This window comes from Juglans microcarpa x Juglans regia, chromosome 6S (genome assembly GCF_004785595.1).
Source record: "Juglans microcarpa x Juglans regia isolate MS1-56 chromosome 6S, Jm3101_v1.0, whole genome shotgun sequence".
Classification (NCBI taxonomy): domain Eukaryota; kingdom Viridiplantae; phylum Streptophyta; class Magnoliopsida; order Fagales; family Juglandaceae; genus Juglans; species Juglans microcarpa x Juglans regia.
In genome coordinates, this window is record NC_054605.1 from 11468216 (window position 1) to 11484133 (window position 15918).

A 15918-nucleotide genomic window follows, 5' to 3' on the forward strand; every position below is an offset into this window, starting at 1 on the left:
GTGGCGAATCCATGCTACTCTTCAGTTTGTTCCCTCTCACTGCATTGCCAACAATACATGGCTCAATCTCGCTAGATGGACCACCTATGTATGTTTCATCACTGGATGCATTCCTATCTTTTTGTTCTCCCCGTCCCAATCTCTAACAGTTTTCTTGAATTCTACCACTGACCCTTCTCATTTACTCAAAAAATAATAAAAATTATATCTGATCGTTCCAGTTAGTTCAATTACACTTTTTTTTAATGAGCATTTAGTTTAATTACATGAAAGTGAAGAAGAGAAGGCAACACTACCTCCCTATCCATATGACGACGAGATTGAAAGGAGAAGTCCCACATTAACATACAACTATTCTAAAGAAAAACCTTTAAAATCTCTCAAGTGGATTCGAATGAATCGCCTTTTCTGCATTTTTTTCTTGCAACTTCTTGCCCCTTCCTGTTTCCTCCCAATTTGTAGAGTATATATATTGCAGTACAATCTTACTCATCTTCCAAATAAAGTCAGAAAAGGTAATATTTCAGCCACAGATAATTGACCATGTCAAAAATAAATCTCCCTAATCCCTAAGTTTCTCTTCATTTTCCTTTCCTTTTTTTTTTTTTTCTCATCCCCTTCTCCTGTCAGTTTTCTTTCCCTCATTTCCTTTTAATCTTTTTTTCCTTCTCAAGATCACGTTCTCAAACTTGCCTAGATGAAGGAAAAAAACTCAAAAGTCATACAGAGTTTTAAGTAAACAAAAAAAAGTAAACTAGAGGAAACATCTCCGTGGTTCCTTGTGTCAACCTGTTTTCAAACTAGTACAAGAGTTTTAAGCAAGGTTATCCAATCAAGTTAAAAGGAACATCTTCCTGATATAAATGCCAAGAATACTGATAGCAGTACAAAACACAATCTGGACTTAATACAAGAAAAATTGTCAATCTAATAAAATTTATAAACATCCAAATCCATAACCATGAAGTACTTGCAGAGGAATTCAAATCACAATCAAAATAACGTTCCATTTGCAGAGACTGAAGTAGTGCATAGCTTGTGTCGCTTAAAAGGTAAGATTGGACAGGGAGGAGGGAAGCACCATAATGGAATCTTTCAGTTACCTCGTAAGACAAGTTCACTTGGAAAGCAACATTCTCTTCACATTTTTGCCAGCAATGCAGGCTGAATTGGCTTGGCTACCTCATTCTCCTTGACCTCATTGTCTTTGGCATCCAATTCACAGGCACTGGGAGGAACATCCACTGCAGGAGAGCAGTTGAAGAACCCATGAGGCTGCAACCACAAACATCGTTGGAATCAGTAACTGTGTATCAGACACCTAAAGAAGATTCGGGAGGCAGGACAGTCAATTGACACACACAAAAAATAAAAAAAATAAAAAAATCAACTTTACATGCTGAGTAAAGCAACTCGATGATCGCGGTGTATACAAACTGGCTATGGTGCCCATTCAAGAAAAATTCAGCAAAGGATGATCTTTCAAGATGACAAGGGTTGCAGTTGGAGAATTAAGTGTTGTAACTGTGGTATACTCTGATTAGAAGAGTAGATACAGCGATCAGAACTTGCTCCTATTACAGGCTTAGATTCAGATCACTCTTTTGAAAACAAGACACCATATCGAAAAAGAGCATATTTACACCGCTTGCCAGTTCTGCATATACAACAATATGCACTGACAAGCACTAGTGTTCTCAAGTGCATGCAACGTGGCTAAATTCACTGATCAATACTGCCATTGCTAGAAATGCCAATTGATTTACACTGTCTCATAACTGTAACAAAAGGCCACAAGAATGTGCCCATTAGGCAAATTCAAGAGAAATGCCAACAAAAGATGCAGGGTAAGGTTAACCAGCGATTACCGTAAGCATAAAACCGATGCGCTCCACTGGCATAACAGGCCAGTCTTCCAACCGAGGCACGTGTGTGACTCCAAATACATACCTGCGTGTAAAAAAAAAAATACTAATCAATTTGTAGAACTAATTGTAATCGAGACATGATATTGAAACGGAACCAACAGCAATAAGAAAAATCATGAAAAAAAATGTAGAAGAATAAAAATAAGATGACACCGATCATCATAATTAAGATTTCACCCTGACCCATTAGTTAAGTTTCTCGATCATAATTTCAAGAAGTAGCCATTTGTCATGTACCAAAGGAAATTTAGTGCAAGGCAAAAAATCCACAAGGACAAATTATATAACATGAGAAAACTGCGCTAATAATTACAGAAGTTCTGGCTTATTTATACAGAGAGCGCTGCCTATGTGATGTTATTTGCAAGGAACAAACAGAGAGAGACAGGAGACCAACCAAAGAACTATATCTGTTTCTTCCAGAGATCGATTCTGCTTAACCCATGTAGCCAATCCTTCACCAACACGTGGATTTTGATTGGGGAACTCTCCTCCAGGAAACATTTGATCATGGGCATATTGTGTAACCCAAAGATTATGCTTCAAGAAAGTGGCTCTTCTTAAAAATTTAGCCTCTGAACCAGCTAATGGCAAACAGTTCGAACCGGGTACGAGTTTGTAGCCTGTTAACTGTCCGGTGCGATTGACAGTTCTTGTATTCCTTACCTGGAGTAAATTATACAGATTGTCAATTAATGGAAACAAGTAGCTCTAAACCAGGCAATGTAAGAGGGTATAATTCAATTTTCAGCACAAATTAGGTCAGCCCAGACTAATGTCAAGTGTGGACAAATTCCAAAATCCCAGATAAGCTCAACTAGAGCCAAACATTCCAGCATCCCATTATGTTAATTTGTCTTGACAGTATCATATAGACAGACTATAAAATGTTAAAATATTAGCTATGACAGTATTTGAACCTGATACCACACATTCATATGAATTTAATTGCTATAACTGACTGGCGGGGGGAAAATATATATTTTACAAGCATTTGTTATGACGATATTTGTACCTGATGTCATGCTGTTATAGGTTACTATCTAGAAATTATATGCCAAAATCAATTTGCAAGCCTAAAATATTTACTAAAAATTTTTTATGACTATATATAACATACAGTAAGCTATTACCTAAAGCTGAATTCGATTGCTTTAGGTTGGTTGACTGGGCCTTCGCCAGGGCAGGCAAGAAAACTAGATATCGTAAAGCCCAGTCAGTTTTCAGTACAACATAGCTCACAAAATTTGCTTAGGCAGATTAAAGATACATCAGGGATGAGACAAAGTCGTTTCTAAAATTCCTACCGACTACAAATTCATTCTGAAAGCAAGAAAAAAAAATTTACTTTTTTTAAGTTCTACAAAACAAATAAATAGCATTAAATATATTGTCCAAAACTGCTCAATAAACTTTTTGACAAGTAAAATAAAATTTTATTAAAAAAAAAAGTAACAAGGCATAGCCCAGTTACGCGGAGTATAAAGGAGAGAATGCAAAACTGCTCAATAAATGACATAGAATTCAAGAGCTCTAAAAGCAGGATAGGGATGTCTTACAATCCAATGGCGAGCAGTGCAAGGATCACAATCACGCATTGCTTCCATCTCAGATTTGAGCAGTCTCTCTTCAGCATAGAATGCATTATTGTGGACATTGTTCTCTCCAGGTTCCTCAACTTTGACATTCACCTCTACAACCTACAAAATGGAGGGACAAAAGATCTGATATCATGAAGCAAACAACAAAAAAGCACTTATTTCGGTCTACAGTTTCTTACATACAGGAGTAAGAATCCATTACAGAGATTTTGATTTGTGGGGAGTAAGCCCTATTGCTTACAACCAATGTTTTCCCATACTAGATTCCTGAGCTTTATTTCTAAGAGAACGAGCAAAAATAACCCTCAACATCTTTTAAATGCTCTTTTTACCTATAAAAAAAAATTCTAAGAGAACGAAATACAGACAAACCAATAGCACTCTTCACTAAAAGCCCATGCCCACACCAGACAATACCATTCTTTGTAAGAATTTTAGTTTATGCCAAAGCCCAGGCCCATTAGTCCCCATAGGGGCATAATTGACAGTGTCATGAAACTTCATTGAAAAATATAACCCCAGGATTAAATTATGTATGTTTAGTTCAGTGCTAAACGCAGAAATTGTGTAAACCTGAGACATACTGAAAAACAAATAGTTATTTTGTACCATATTAAGCCCAAAGTATGTCAGTGGCCTTTTTCTTGCTTGAATGCAGGTATATATAGATGCTTAGTTGCTTTTGCTCTCAAAGATTTGCAGTATCGGGATCAAAACGTGTAATAAATTGATGTGTCATGACTACCATGTGCTAAATTGTTTTAAGTTGATCTGTGAAGAATCATCATATGCAGTTAGCAATCCAAACAAAGAAAAAATGCATCGATGAGGTTCAAATCATGCACCTGGTTGAAAGCTTCACCGGGTTTGCAATCGACAGCCATGTCCATACGAGCAACAAAAAAATGCTGATGAACCGGTGCATATAAGCCTGGTGCTATCATTGTACCATACTTTCGGAATTCTCCAGACTGCAATGCTCCTAAGCTGAGAATTCCTGTAAGTTTAACTTCAGCTTCAATTTTTCCATCCTGTAAAAGAATATAATTTACAACTTAAGGAGACCTGAAAATCACTTTACGCAAAAGAAAACAATGATATGAACAAATGCAAGTAGCTTCTACAGAGGCCAATAGAAGATTTGGCATATGAAAACCTTGAAATTGTTGTCCAAGTGGAAGTAAAGTCAACATTGAGCATGTCTCACATTATACATCTGCAAGTTAATCTCCTCTGAATACATTAAGTATCATAGGTATTAGAATCCTGGTCTAATTTCACCCATACAAAATTTCTTCCAGTTCAAAAGTGGCATACTGGGCCAATTGGCATTTATAGAAACTAAAGCATACTAGTTTTTGCATTCAAACAATGTGGTCTTCAATTTACCTGATAAAAGTGCCAGAAGAATCCATACTCGTAATTAGCCACAGTACATATAAAAGACACCGATAGCCGTCTAGACCTTCGAACTTCTGCTAAGCCTGTTCTCCAATCTTGATGCTTCCATAGAATTCCATGGTCCTCTTCATGCAAACATACACAATTTTCAATCGTTTCAACACCTCCGGTGAAGTTGGTAAAGTGGGCATCAAAGTATTTGATATATCCCAAACAATCACATCCCTGTGAATCATAGTATTGTTTCATACCAATCAAGTTACACTAGAGGAAATAGTAAAATTTCACAGAAAATAAATATGTAATAAGTAAAAACTCTAAACCTTCTTAAGAGAGTGTGCATTTTTTCCAAGGCCATCTTCCCCTGCATCAAAGGCATTTTTCCTGTAATGCGGATCATTGGGATCTCCATAAGGAACAACCATCTCCACAAAACTCAACCTGTGGGCCACCGGCCTTCGACCTCGACTACCATCAACGTATGCAACAGAATATATAACCAAGCCCTCTCTAGGAGTGAAACCAATGCGGAAGTTCCACTGCCAATGACAACAAAACATACAAACTTTACATGAGTTTCTGATCTTAGAACAACAAAAGTTATATTTTCCAACATAAATTATATATCATAATCTGGAAAAACAGCACCTGCCTTCTGCCATTCTACAAAGTAGCCATTAACACGAAAGCTTGGACCTTCAGGTTGGATAATTTGTAAAGGCTTTACATCACTTCGATCAACACCACCTCTGCTTTCACCAGCAGTATAATTCCTCAGTGGATCAGCTGGAGGAAGGGGCACAAATTTACGGTCTTCAAACTCAATCACCACCATGTTTTGCATATCAACAAGTACGTAGATGCCCTCAACTGGGCGTGCATATCCATTTTCCATGGGGCAGTCACTCTCAGTTCTACAGAATATAAGTGGTTTGGCAAGTCTTCGGCTGGGAGCATCGGCTTCACTGTGATAACCAACACACCTGCATACAGCACAGGCAAAAGCAAAGTCAACAATGGAACATGCCTCTTATTTACACAGAAAATCTGCAGAAGCCACTGGCTTTTAAAATTAAATTACCATGGATCAACCATCACAAGATCCATGTCTTCAATACCCCTCCTCTTCATTGCCTCTCTAAATGGGGGGAAGTCCTTCACAACAGCTTCACATTCAGCATATTCCACAGCATCCTGGATATTATTGATAAAAATAACATTACATTGAGAATGTTTTAGAGCAGCCTTGAAACAAGTGCAGCAGATTAGACAACAATGTGAAACAAAACACAACAAATTGGATTTCTTTTATCCTTTTATGTGGATTTATTGGTTAGAATTGAGAAAGAGTAAATCTTTGAAAATACAATTCCTGCACATAGGTTCACCCTGACAAAAAAACACTTTTGTAGTAGGCTAGGCCAGGCATGATAATATACAAAGAACAGGATGTTATTTTACTGCAAATCAAAAAGATAAGATTCAAACTTTTACTAGGGGAAAGCTTTCATGCTATTATTCATAATAAATCAGTTTGGATTTTCTTGCTCTTATGCACATCCCTGGTTCATTGTAGCACAATATACAATCAAATATGCTCAGTCCCTAAATTAACATCAGCACCCTAATCAGTTCACATCTGAACTCAGAGAGGTGACACATTCTACGCAATTATCATCGTGAAATGTTTATATGGATCCAATCCACAAAGGAACCACTTGGCAAGGGCTTAAAGAAGCGACCAGCCCAAGCGATTTGAGAGAGCTTGACCTTTGCAACAGATTCAAAAAGAAAGAATCCAGATGGAGCATTTTCGACTGAGTGGGATATAAAAAGAGTTATAACAAATCAAATTGACAAAAGACCTTTAAAACCTCACTCCCTTTCAGGGCGGAGTGCCATCTCACCTCATTACAATACAAAAGAGAGTGAAGTGAATGCTATTTCCTAGTCTAAATTATACTTCCTCACAAGTATCTAGGGACACAAGATCATGAATAAAAGAGGAAAATAATTTGGCCAAGGCTCATCCCTAACATAGCATGTTAGTTTTGGATTGAAAGCTTTCAGCCCACTAGTCAAACAAGTTGGGTTAGAACGAGCATAAATGTATTACCTACTACCCATGAAGTAACAACCAAACCAAATCATTGTTACCACAGTGCCCCTAGAGGGGAAAAACCCTCCTAATTACTCGCCTCTCAACTGAAGCATGCAACAGCAAAATGATATGCAGAAGACTAGCAACATAGTCATTTCACATTTATCTTGACTAAAACAGTATCCAAAGTTGTAACGACCAGAGGAGAGCAAAAAACCAACAGTAGCAATGCTTTTTCTATGTCTGTTCCATGGAAATTTCAGTAAATTGTAAGTAACCCGAACTTCAAAACTCTTACTATACATTATTATCTTAGCCTTCATGAACAAAAGATGCAGCTGCATAGTAGAAGATCAAACATGGTAGGAAAAAAAGACCACACCATTGGAGGCTGAACATCTGGAACAACTTGTGATGAAATTACTTTTCCCCTGTGATGCCCACCACGGGTTACAGCATGTACTTCTGATAACTCGACAATCCATACACTTGTCTCATTTGATTTTTTGTTATAGACAATAAGTCTAGCTCGCCTTGGAGGGAGCTTGGTAGGGATTACGGGCCCACCTTTGGTTTTTGGAACTAAAGATGGTAGGAAAGGTGGGAAGAAATATGCATCTGCCAGAGCAACCACATTTTTATTTGGTTCAAACAGAACCACTTCTATGAAACGCATGCTATCTCTGACCTGAAATGGGCAATATTGATTAGTTTAATACTTCAAAAGAATAAAGAAAATATTCTTGTATAAACAAACATATCTTTCTAAGGAACAATCAGTAGAGTGATTAACACCTCAGGTGTGGCTCCAGCAGCCCTGACAGTAGCAACTGCCACAGAGATCTCAGTGGCCGATAAAGGATCCAAAGGATGACTTGTTTGAGCCCTCAGCATGGTTGGGATCCCTGCACAACCCGCATAACATATAAGCGACCAACATATTGGAGAAGATAATATCTGCCACTTTTGTGATCATAAAACAAATGAAAGCAGCCAAGCAGTGCACAATTCAAGAACATCCAGAAGAAACAGACAAGGATGCATCACTTATCAGAGTCACATTTGACATACTTCTAGTTCGGAAAATAATTAGGAGCATTATAATTCCATATAGAAACTCTTTGCAAAGATTTTAAAGAGCTGCTAGAAGCAATCAACAAACAAGCAGGTAGCCTGTAAAATTTCTTTTAGAAATTCAGAAACTAAAGCCAACTGTTATCAATCGGGAGAGAAATGAAGCTGTAAATTCAATTGAAGCATCAAGATTTAAACTATGAGAGAGGGAGAATAATAAAATGTCTATAGATGTGAAAATCTGGAACCCCCCCCCCCCCCCCCCCAACCCAAGGAAAAAAAAAATTTAGACAAAAATGTATTCTTTTTTAATTGTTTAGAAGACATGATTACTATCATAAGATTAAAAAAAATCTCACTCCTAGACTAGCACTTTTTTTACTTTGCAACCCAAATTGCGAAGCTGAAACACTACCACCACTGGTCAAATAGCACCCTCCGTTAAGATTTAGATTGTGCTGAGTTGCTTATTTTTCGTTCTTATTGTCAGATATGGACGAATGGGCTATCTATATCGTCTGTTAGTCTAGGATGCAAAGTGAAAATGCGTCATAGTTTAGGGCTGAAAAGTATAAATAATGAACTCTAACTGAAATGCATATGTTCGTTAACTTGAACACTAGAATAAGCTCAGGAAACACCACGTCAATTTATCTTAAACAATTTCTCTCTCTCTCTCTCTCTCTCTCTCTCTCTCTCTTTCTTTCACTATATTTATTTATACAGAACTGATGAAAGACAAAAATAAATACGAAGGCCAAATACCTTAAAAATGAAGTACTGTCATTTAAAACCAGGAAAATATTTGAAGAATCTCACAAGCATCAATAAACAACACACACGAAGAAGACAATACATAACATACAAGATCATCCATTCCTAACAAAAAAATTAGAAGAAAAAGGAAATATTAAGTGTATGCGTATATAGAGAGAGAGAGAGAGGGCGAGAGAGGGGGAGAGAGAGAACCTTTGGAAGAGGCATTGGCGGAAGGTTCTGGAAGCGAATCGACGGCGCGGATCATGGACGCCATGGCAACCTTCTTGCCGAGCTGATCGTCTCGACGATCGGTGGAGGCGACGCGCCAATCTACCGCGGCATTGGCGGAAGCTGATGCGGAGACCGGAGCCGCTGCCGCCGGTGCCGACGCAGTGTGCTCCCGGGAAATGGAGGAGGAAGAAGAAGACAGCGAAGACGAAGCGGAACAGCCGCTAAGAAAGAAAGAAGTAGAAAGCGTCGCTTTTTGCGAAGCTGAGGCCATTGCAAGGGATTAACGAGCTCTCCAAATCCACCGCAAGAGGTCTCAATGCAATCCTCTGACATACAGCACTCTGAGCTTAATATCACTGCCCTTCCCTCTCTCAGTCCTCCCCCACCACCTCTCCCCTCTCTCTCTCTCTCTCTCTCTCTCTCAACCTCCGAGAAAAAAAAAAAAAAAAGTCCAAGAAGGAGAATTAACAAGGCCCGATTATGACCAATAACGAGTTTATATAGCCAAAGAATTTATGAGAGAGAATGAGGAACAGAGATGAGAGAGAGAGAGAAGAAAGAGAAGAGAGAGAAGGTGGGGCCAAAAAAAAGTGGTGGGGGTGGGGCCCAATAAGATAAGTGCGGTGGTGTCGGTTGATAGGCCGATCTGCTGCCTCTACGAAAAAGGAAATTACATTTATGAAAATGAAAATTTGATAAGGCCGTTTAAAGATGGCTCTTATTTTCTTATAAGGACTTCTTTTTCGAGCATATGCCAATGATGGCCCCCTCATTCTTTTTTTCTTTTTTTTCCCCCTATTTTATGAGAAGGATATCACTCTATTTAGAAAGCATAGTATCTGATACATCTCTCTCCAAAATTATCATTTTTCCTCTTGAACTCTCAATTACTTCGACAGATGTGACCTAATTTTGAGTTATTAATTATTGTATAATGTTTATAATTATAATTAATGTAATATTTGCATATTTCTTTTAAAAAAATGAGATCCAAAAAAAACTGACTTTTTTACACGAGTCTTAAATTTTTACAGGATGTACACTTTAAAACTATATAAATTATTTTCTTTTGAGTTGAGAGAATGTTCATCTCATCTCATTATGATAATTTTTTCAAATTTTCACACAATATAATAAACAATTCAATTTTTTTAAATTTCAATTCAAATTTGAGCGATGCTACTCTGCCGCCTGAGTAGCACCGCTCGTTTATACCGTTAGTTAGTTTTTGTGTTTTTATTTTTTTTAATTTTTTTCATATTTTTTTAATATATTTAAATATTTTTAAAAAATAAAAAAAAAATACACCATTACACTTAAAATCATTTCCTTAATCACTAAGTTAAAAAAAAAAATTATCAGAGCGGTATACTGTAGTGGTCAAGTAAAGGCGGCAAACAAGCTTTTCTCTTCAACTTTTTTAAATCTCAAAACAATAATAATATTAAAAAATAATATTCTAACAATATTTTATTCAATTTTCAACTTTCATCTAAAACTATCTTATCTCATTTCACTATCCAAACCAGCCCTATATATGAATTAGAAATGCATTAAATCAACTTTGTGATTTGGAAATAATGAATTTACAATCAATAATATCATTACTTTAAAAAAAAAGAAAAAAAGAAAATAAAAAGACATCTTAATATGGTAAGAAAATCATCTTGATTTGGTAAACAGTTAAAGCTTATATAATTCTTATTTTGTTTCCTTAATCACAAAAGGTAATTTAGATTCTTGAAGTAAGCCTTCAATAATCATAATCTAATATATGGAATGAATTTAAATAAAATATGATCATGATCATAAAATAATAAAGATCAAATATAATGAAGACAAAGAGGCACAAAGACAACCATATCCACGTACTTCTTCGCTCTTTTAAAGGGCAAAAAACAATACAATATAGGTGGGATCGATGCAATTATAAATGTTAGTATCAAATTTCTTAGATTGGGTATGAGGAATTAATGTCCATATTCCAAGTTTAAGGAAAACAAACAAATATCACCAATCTCAACACTTAGCAGCAGATAAAAAAATAATCTCAAAATCACAAATCTTTCCATTCGGGAACCCTCTCTCACTCCAAAAAAAAAAAGCCTTCAAATTTGAGTTTCGTCAGAAGATGACTCATCCTCCTCCCCCCTCTCCTTCCCTCCTTCCGTCTTTCTCCTCATCCTCCTCCTCATTCCCTCATTTCTTAGTTTATTAGTCAGATTTACAGTTTTCTGACAACTCTCGAGAGATACGCGTAGTACAAGAAAACTCTCAAGCAGCAAATCATTCGGAGGATAGTGTCGGTTTTGCTGAAATCACTATACGTGGTCCTCACGCGCTACTCACAACTGCATGTGGTCCTCACGCGTCGGATTAGCAGAATTACCACCACCAGATCTTTCAGATCTGACTTTTATGATTGAAAAGAGATAAGTTTGTTGCCTTCATCGATCTTTCAAAGTCTACCGGAATTGGTCTAAATTGTAATTCATCATTTTTCGTTCTTGTTTTCCTTATTGTATAGTAAAAATAAAAATAAAAAGAGTTCGTCTCTTAGACGATTTGTCTGTAAAGGTTGATTCCTCCCTTTTTATGAAGAGTGAGGTTAAGTTTCTGTTTAGATAAGGTGCTGTCTCTTAGATATTTATCTGTAAAGAATATCAATAATAGTGAAATTCAGACTAATAATCTAGTAGTATACTAATAGAATTTCAAATGATTGATATAGAAATATCTCTGCATGTATATTATAAATGTAAATTTTTATTACTGAATAAATAAATGATGATGTTTTCCTTTAAGGAAAAAACAAACAAATGTCACGCGTTTGGACAGACAAAACTTTGAATGGCTTAGCCAGTGTATGCGGTACACCCCCTTGCCTAATTTAAGTACTAGTTGTATTTGTCCATGACCATGCAAAGCATATTCCCTTGACTTCCTTCGCCACTTCCTAAAGCATTCCGAAGCCTTGTCAGCTGCAAGTCTAACTCTAGCCTCCAATTCCATTTTGTTTTGGGTTTCCAAATTTGTAATTGAAACCAAAATCTCTTTTAAAAAAGTGCAATATTAAATATAATTTTAAAATGTATAAATTTCTCACATTCTTTTAACAAAATAAAAATTATTATTAAAAAAATAAAACTTGCACAGTATCCTAAATATCATTTCTCTTCAAAAAATTCAAAGGCATCTTTAGGAGGGGGTTAGTTATTCTTAGGGCCGGCTTAATGGTATGGCCATTTAGGCCATTGCCTAAGGCCCCAATTTTTGTAAGGCCCTTAAAAATAAAAATGAGATATTTTTTTTAATTTTTTTTAGAAAAAAAAAACCATTTTATTAAATAAAATTTTAAATAATTTTTTAGTTTTCAATGTGTGCAAGGCCTCGTAATATTAAATTTAATATTTAATATTTAATACAATAATTTTTTTTATAAGTAATACAATGAATTATTTATATTTTAAATTTTTTTAAGATCTTACTAAATTGAGATACAAAATCTGCATTGAAGCTTCATTTTAAATTGTTGCAAATATAAATTCACAAAAACTGTATTTAAAGATTTTAAATAAAATCTCATTTTATTGAGAAGTTTGAAAAAATTTCATATAATAATTTATATTTTATTATATTATAATTACAAATGACTCACTTAAATTTTACTTTAAGCCTCAATTTGTATTGAGCCGCCCTTGGTTATTATTCTGTAGATAATATAGAAAAATTTCCATTTTAGGGGAGAAAATGGAGTTGAGAAATCAAATATGCGAATTGAGAAACTTCTCGTCCATTCGTTATTACGTTACAAAGCTCTACTTTGGTACAAATTGAAACGAATGTTTTTTCAACTCTACCCCCCAAGTTTAACGTGAAAGAAGTACGAAGCTCTCTGCAAAATAGATAAGGCAAGTCTACCAAAAGTTTGTATCCTGATTGACATAATCTTCAGTCCCTAAAATGAAGGTATGGAGTTCGAAAACCCCTTCCCCATTTTTTTTTTTAAGGGATAAGGCAAGTCCATAAAAGCTCGTTGATTCGCTATTATGTTCCTTGGCAGAAATCATCACCGTGATGATTTTTGTAACGTTTCAATTTTATATATTTATTATAGACGCAAAAAGATTATATAAAAATAAACTTATAAACTGATATAGTTTTATAGAATCTATTAAATTTATTTTACATTAAAAATAATTTCGCTATATGACGTATCATATCAACTCACATCAGTTTATAAGTTTATTTTTATGTAATGACTTTTTGAGTAAAGTATTTCCCTTTTACAATAGTACATATTGAAACGATTTGTTTTTTTTAACTCTCAGTAGCACACTTATCTTTTGGGCTCTATGTTACGAGTGCCTAGACAAACTTGCAAAGAACTTGCTAAATGGGATCGAATGTTGAAGCCAATGGATATGAATAAAAGATAACTCTCATCCTCCGGCAAACAAGCTCATTATATATGGGTCCTTTCTCAACGACTTCTAAAAGACAAGCATCATGGTCTAAGGTATAAAGCTATAAACAGATTATACCTTTGACTCTATTTATAAATTGTCTTATAAAAACAAAAGTATTTTCTTTCTTTGTTTTTTTATATAGTTGGTGGGAGGTCCGAATCTGATTCTCTTATTTGAAAATCAGACCTTATGTCATCTGGTCTAAAAAAAACCTTCATCACCATGCCTTTCCTTAAAGACCATTCTTGCATATTTTCTTGCTTACGAGTGAACCTTCTCAATTTTCAAGATATACACCATATTTTAATCATTTTTTGCTGACTAATTATTCTATAACAAAGTTTCGCCTAATGTTTGATGGTTCTTATAATGTGAATGCAGAGTTTTGAACCAGTAATGTCTAGTTTATATGGCTCGCCTTGGGACCCCCACACTCGCCTTGGCTCGTCTAGTTTACAAAGTGTACTATCATTTGTACCAATCATTTTTTTTTTTTTTTAGTATTGTGTTTATTTATTTATTTTATATATTTTTTAAAAAAATCTATACAAAAAAATGATTTAAAAAATAATAATTTAACACTATCATTACAAAGTGTCGATAAAATCTTTCAGTGTGGTGGCCATTAAAGGAATCTCTACATGTACACAGTGATTGAGAGCATTAGTAGTGGATTTAACAAAATTTGATCAAAATTTAGCTAGAGAATTTACTTTTATAAATTTAGCTAGTCAGTTTACAACAATACCAAATAATAGACTCTCTAAATCTATCATTATTTTATTAAAATATTGATTTTGACATTTTCATTTATTTTAATTATAATTGTAATTTGAATATTTATTCGTTATTTAAAAATTACACATTAATTTTCTAAAGTTGATATTAGATTTTAAAATAAAAAATTGGCATCAACTAATAATATTACAAAACTAGAACTTGAAGCACTCTAGCAAGATGATGTCACACCATTAGAATGATGACCGATAGAGATTAATCGCCTTCGATGGTTGAGTTTGAGATTTGGACGCTTCATACTTTTCAGACGAAGATGAATTTTTTGGAGTTGTAAGCTCGTGCGAAACGAATAGCACTCAAGAAATGAGATTTTTTATACCAAAATAATATGTGGCCAGCAACTTGGATTCGATAGATTTGACTAGTGAAAATGATCAAAGTTAAAAATACTGTAATTTTGTTAAGTCCACTATAATGAGTTTTTAAGCAATCCAGTTAAATTTTGGCCAAAATATAACTTTGTTGAGTCCACTATTAGTGCTCTGAGAGATGAAAAACACATTTGAAGACAAACAACGAGCGCCCACCTGAAGGCAAAAACTAGTTAGGAGAGTAATGCTAAATATAATTATGGGTTGTGTAAACATCGCGTACTCTTTTTAAAAAAGAGTAAAATCTATCATTAAAAGTTAGTTTTTTACATAGATTTTATATTTATTCACTTTTCTAAAAAGTTAGTTTTTTACATAGATTTTATATTTATTCACTTTTCTAAAATGAGTGTACTACAATTGCACATTTTACGTTTGTAAATATCATTTCAGATGTTAGGTTTAAAACATAATAAAATTAAATTTGAGTATAGGCTTGTTGTACGTCGATGATTTTGGATTAGATGTCGGGGATCAAGTGTAGCAATTATGTATAAACTTTAAACTTCTAGCTCGACTTCTCACAAGTTTGGTGTATCAACGCATTATTTATTGTGGAACTCTAATTAATTTTATTAGTTAATGTGGCATGCTTCTACCTCCATTCACATTATTGGTATAATTACAATCAGGTTGCTCAAGTATCGCGCACTAATTTTAAAAAATAATGAAGTCCACTATATGCATGAGTTACATATTTATTTATTTATTTTTTAAATAAGTGTGCAATGTTTACGCATTATATAACTGTAAATATCATTTCTCTAGATATAAATAAAAATATAGATACAATAAGTAAGCCTAGCACATGAATTTGTTTTTTAATTACATAGAATTAAGTGTTGAGTCAGAGTAGGAGTCCAAGACATCTATTCTGATACTATGTCAAACAACTTCTTGTTCCAAAATTTACGCTAATGTAAAGACTTACATAATCATTTATATATATATATATATATATATATATTATTTTAACCAAAATACCAAGTTTAAAAAATACTAAAAAAATCAGGTCTTAAAACCAAAAAAAGAAAAACATGATAGATAGATAACAATCTAATATCCCATTTGATTATAGAGGGAGATATCCACACGGGTGCAGCACCCTTTTCTCTTTTTCTTTTCTATTTCCATTTAAAGGGCAGTTCTTAAAGTTCTGAAGTATCTCATCCAATGCCAGCTGGG

General features: G+C 34.6%; 1 protein-coding gene across 1 annotated transcript; it reads right to left on the reverse strand.

Annotated features, from left to right (window-relative positions):
• Positions 1–837: 837 nt before the first annotated feature.
• LOC121237285 (copper methylamine oxidase-like) lies at positions 838–9554 on the reverse strand. The gene is made up of 12 exons (XM_041133966.1): positions 9075–9554; positions 7827–7936; positions 7414–7719; positions 6012–6124; positions 5583–5913; positions 5254–5469; positions 4919–5155; positions 4375–4560; positions 3488–3628; positions 2326–2594; positions 1869–1950; positions 838–1275 (listed from the first exon to the last, which is right to left on the reverse strand). The coding sequence occupies exons 1-12, from the start codon at positions 9364–9366 to the stop codon at positions 1141–1143; spliced, it is 2418 nt and encodes an 805-aa protein (XP_040989900.1). The 5' UTR covers positions 9367–9554; the 3' UTR covers positions 838–1140.
• Positions 9555–15918: the final 6364 nt, after the last annotated feature.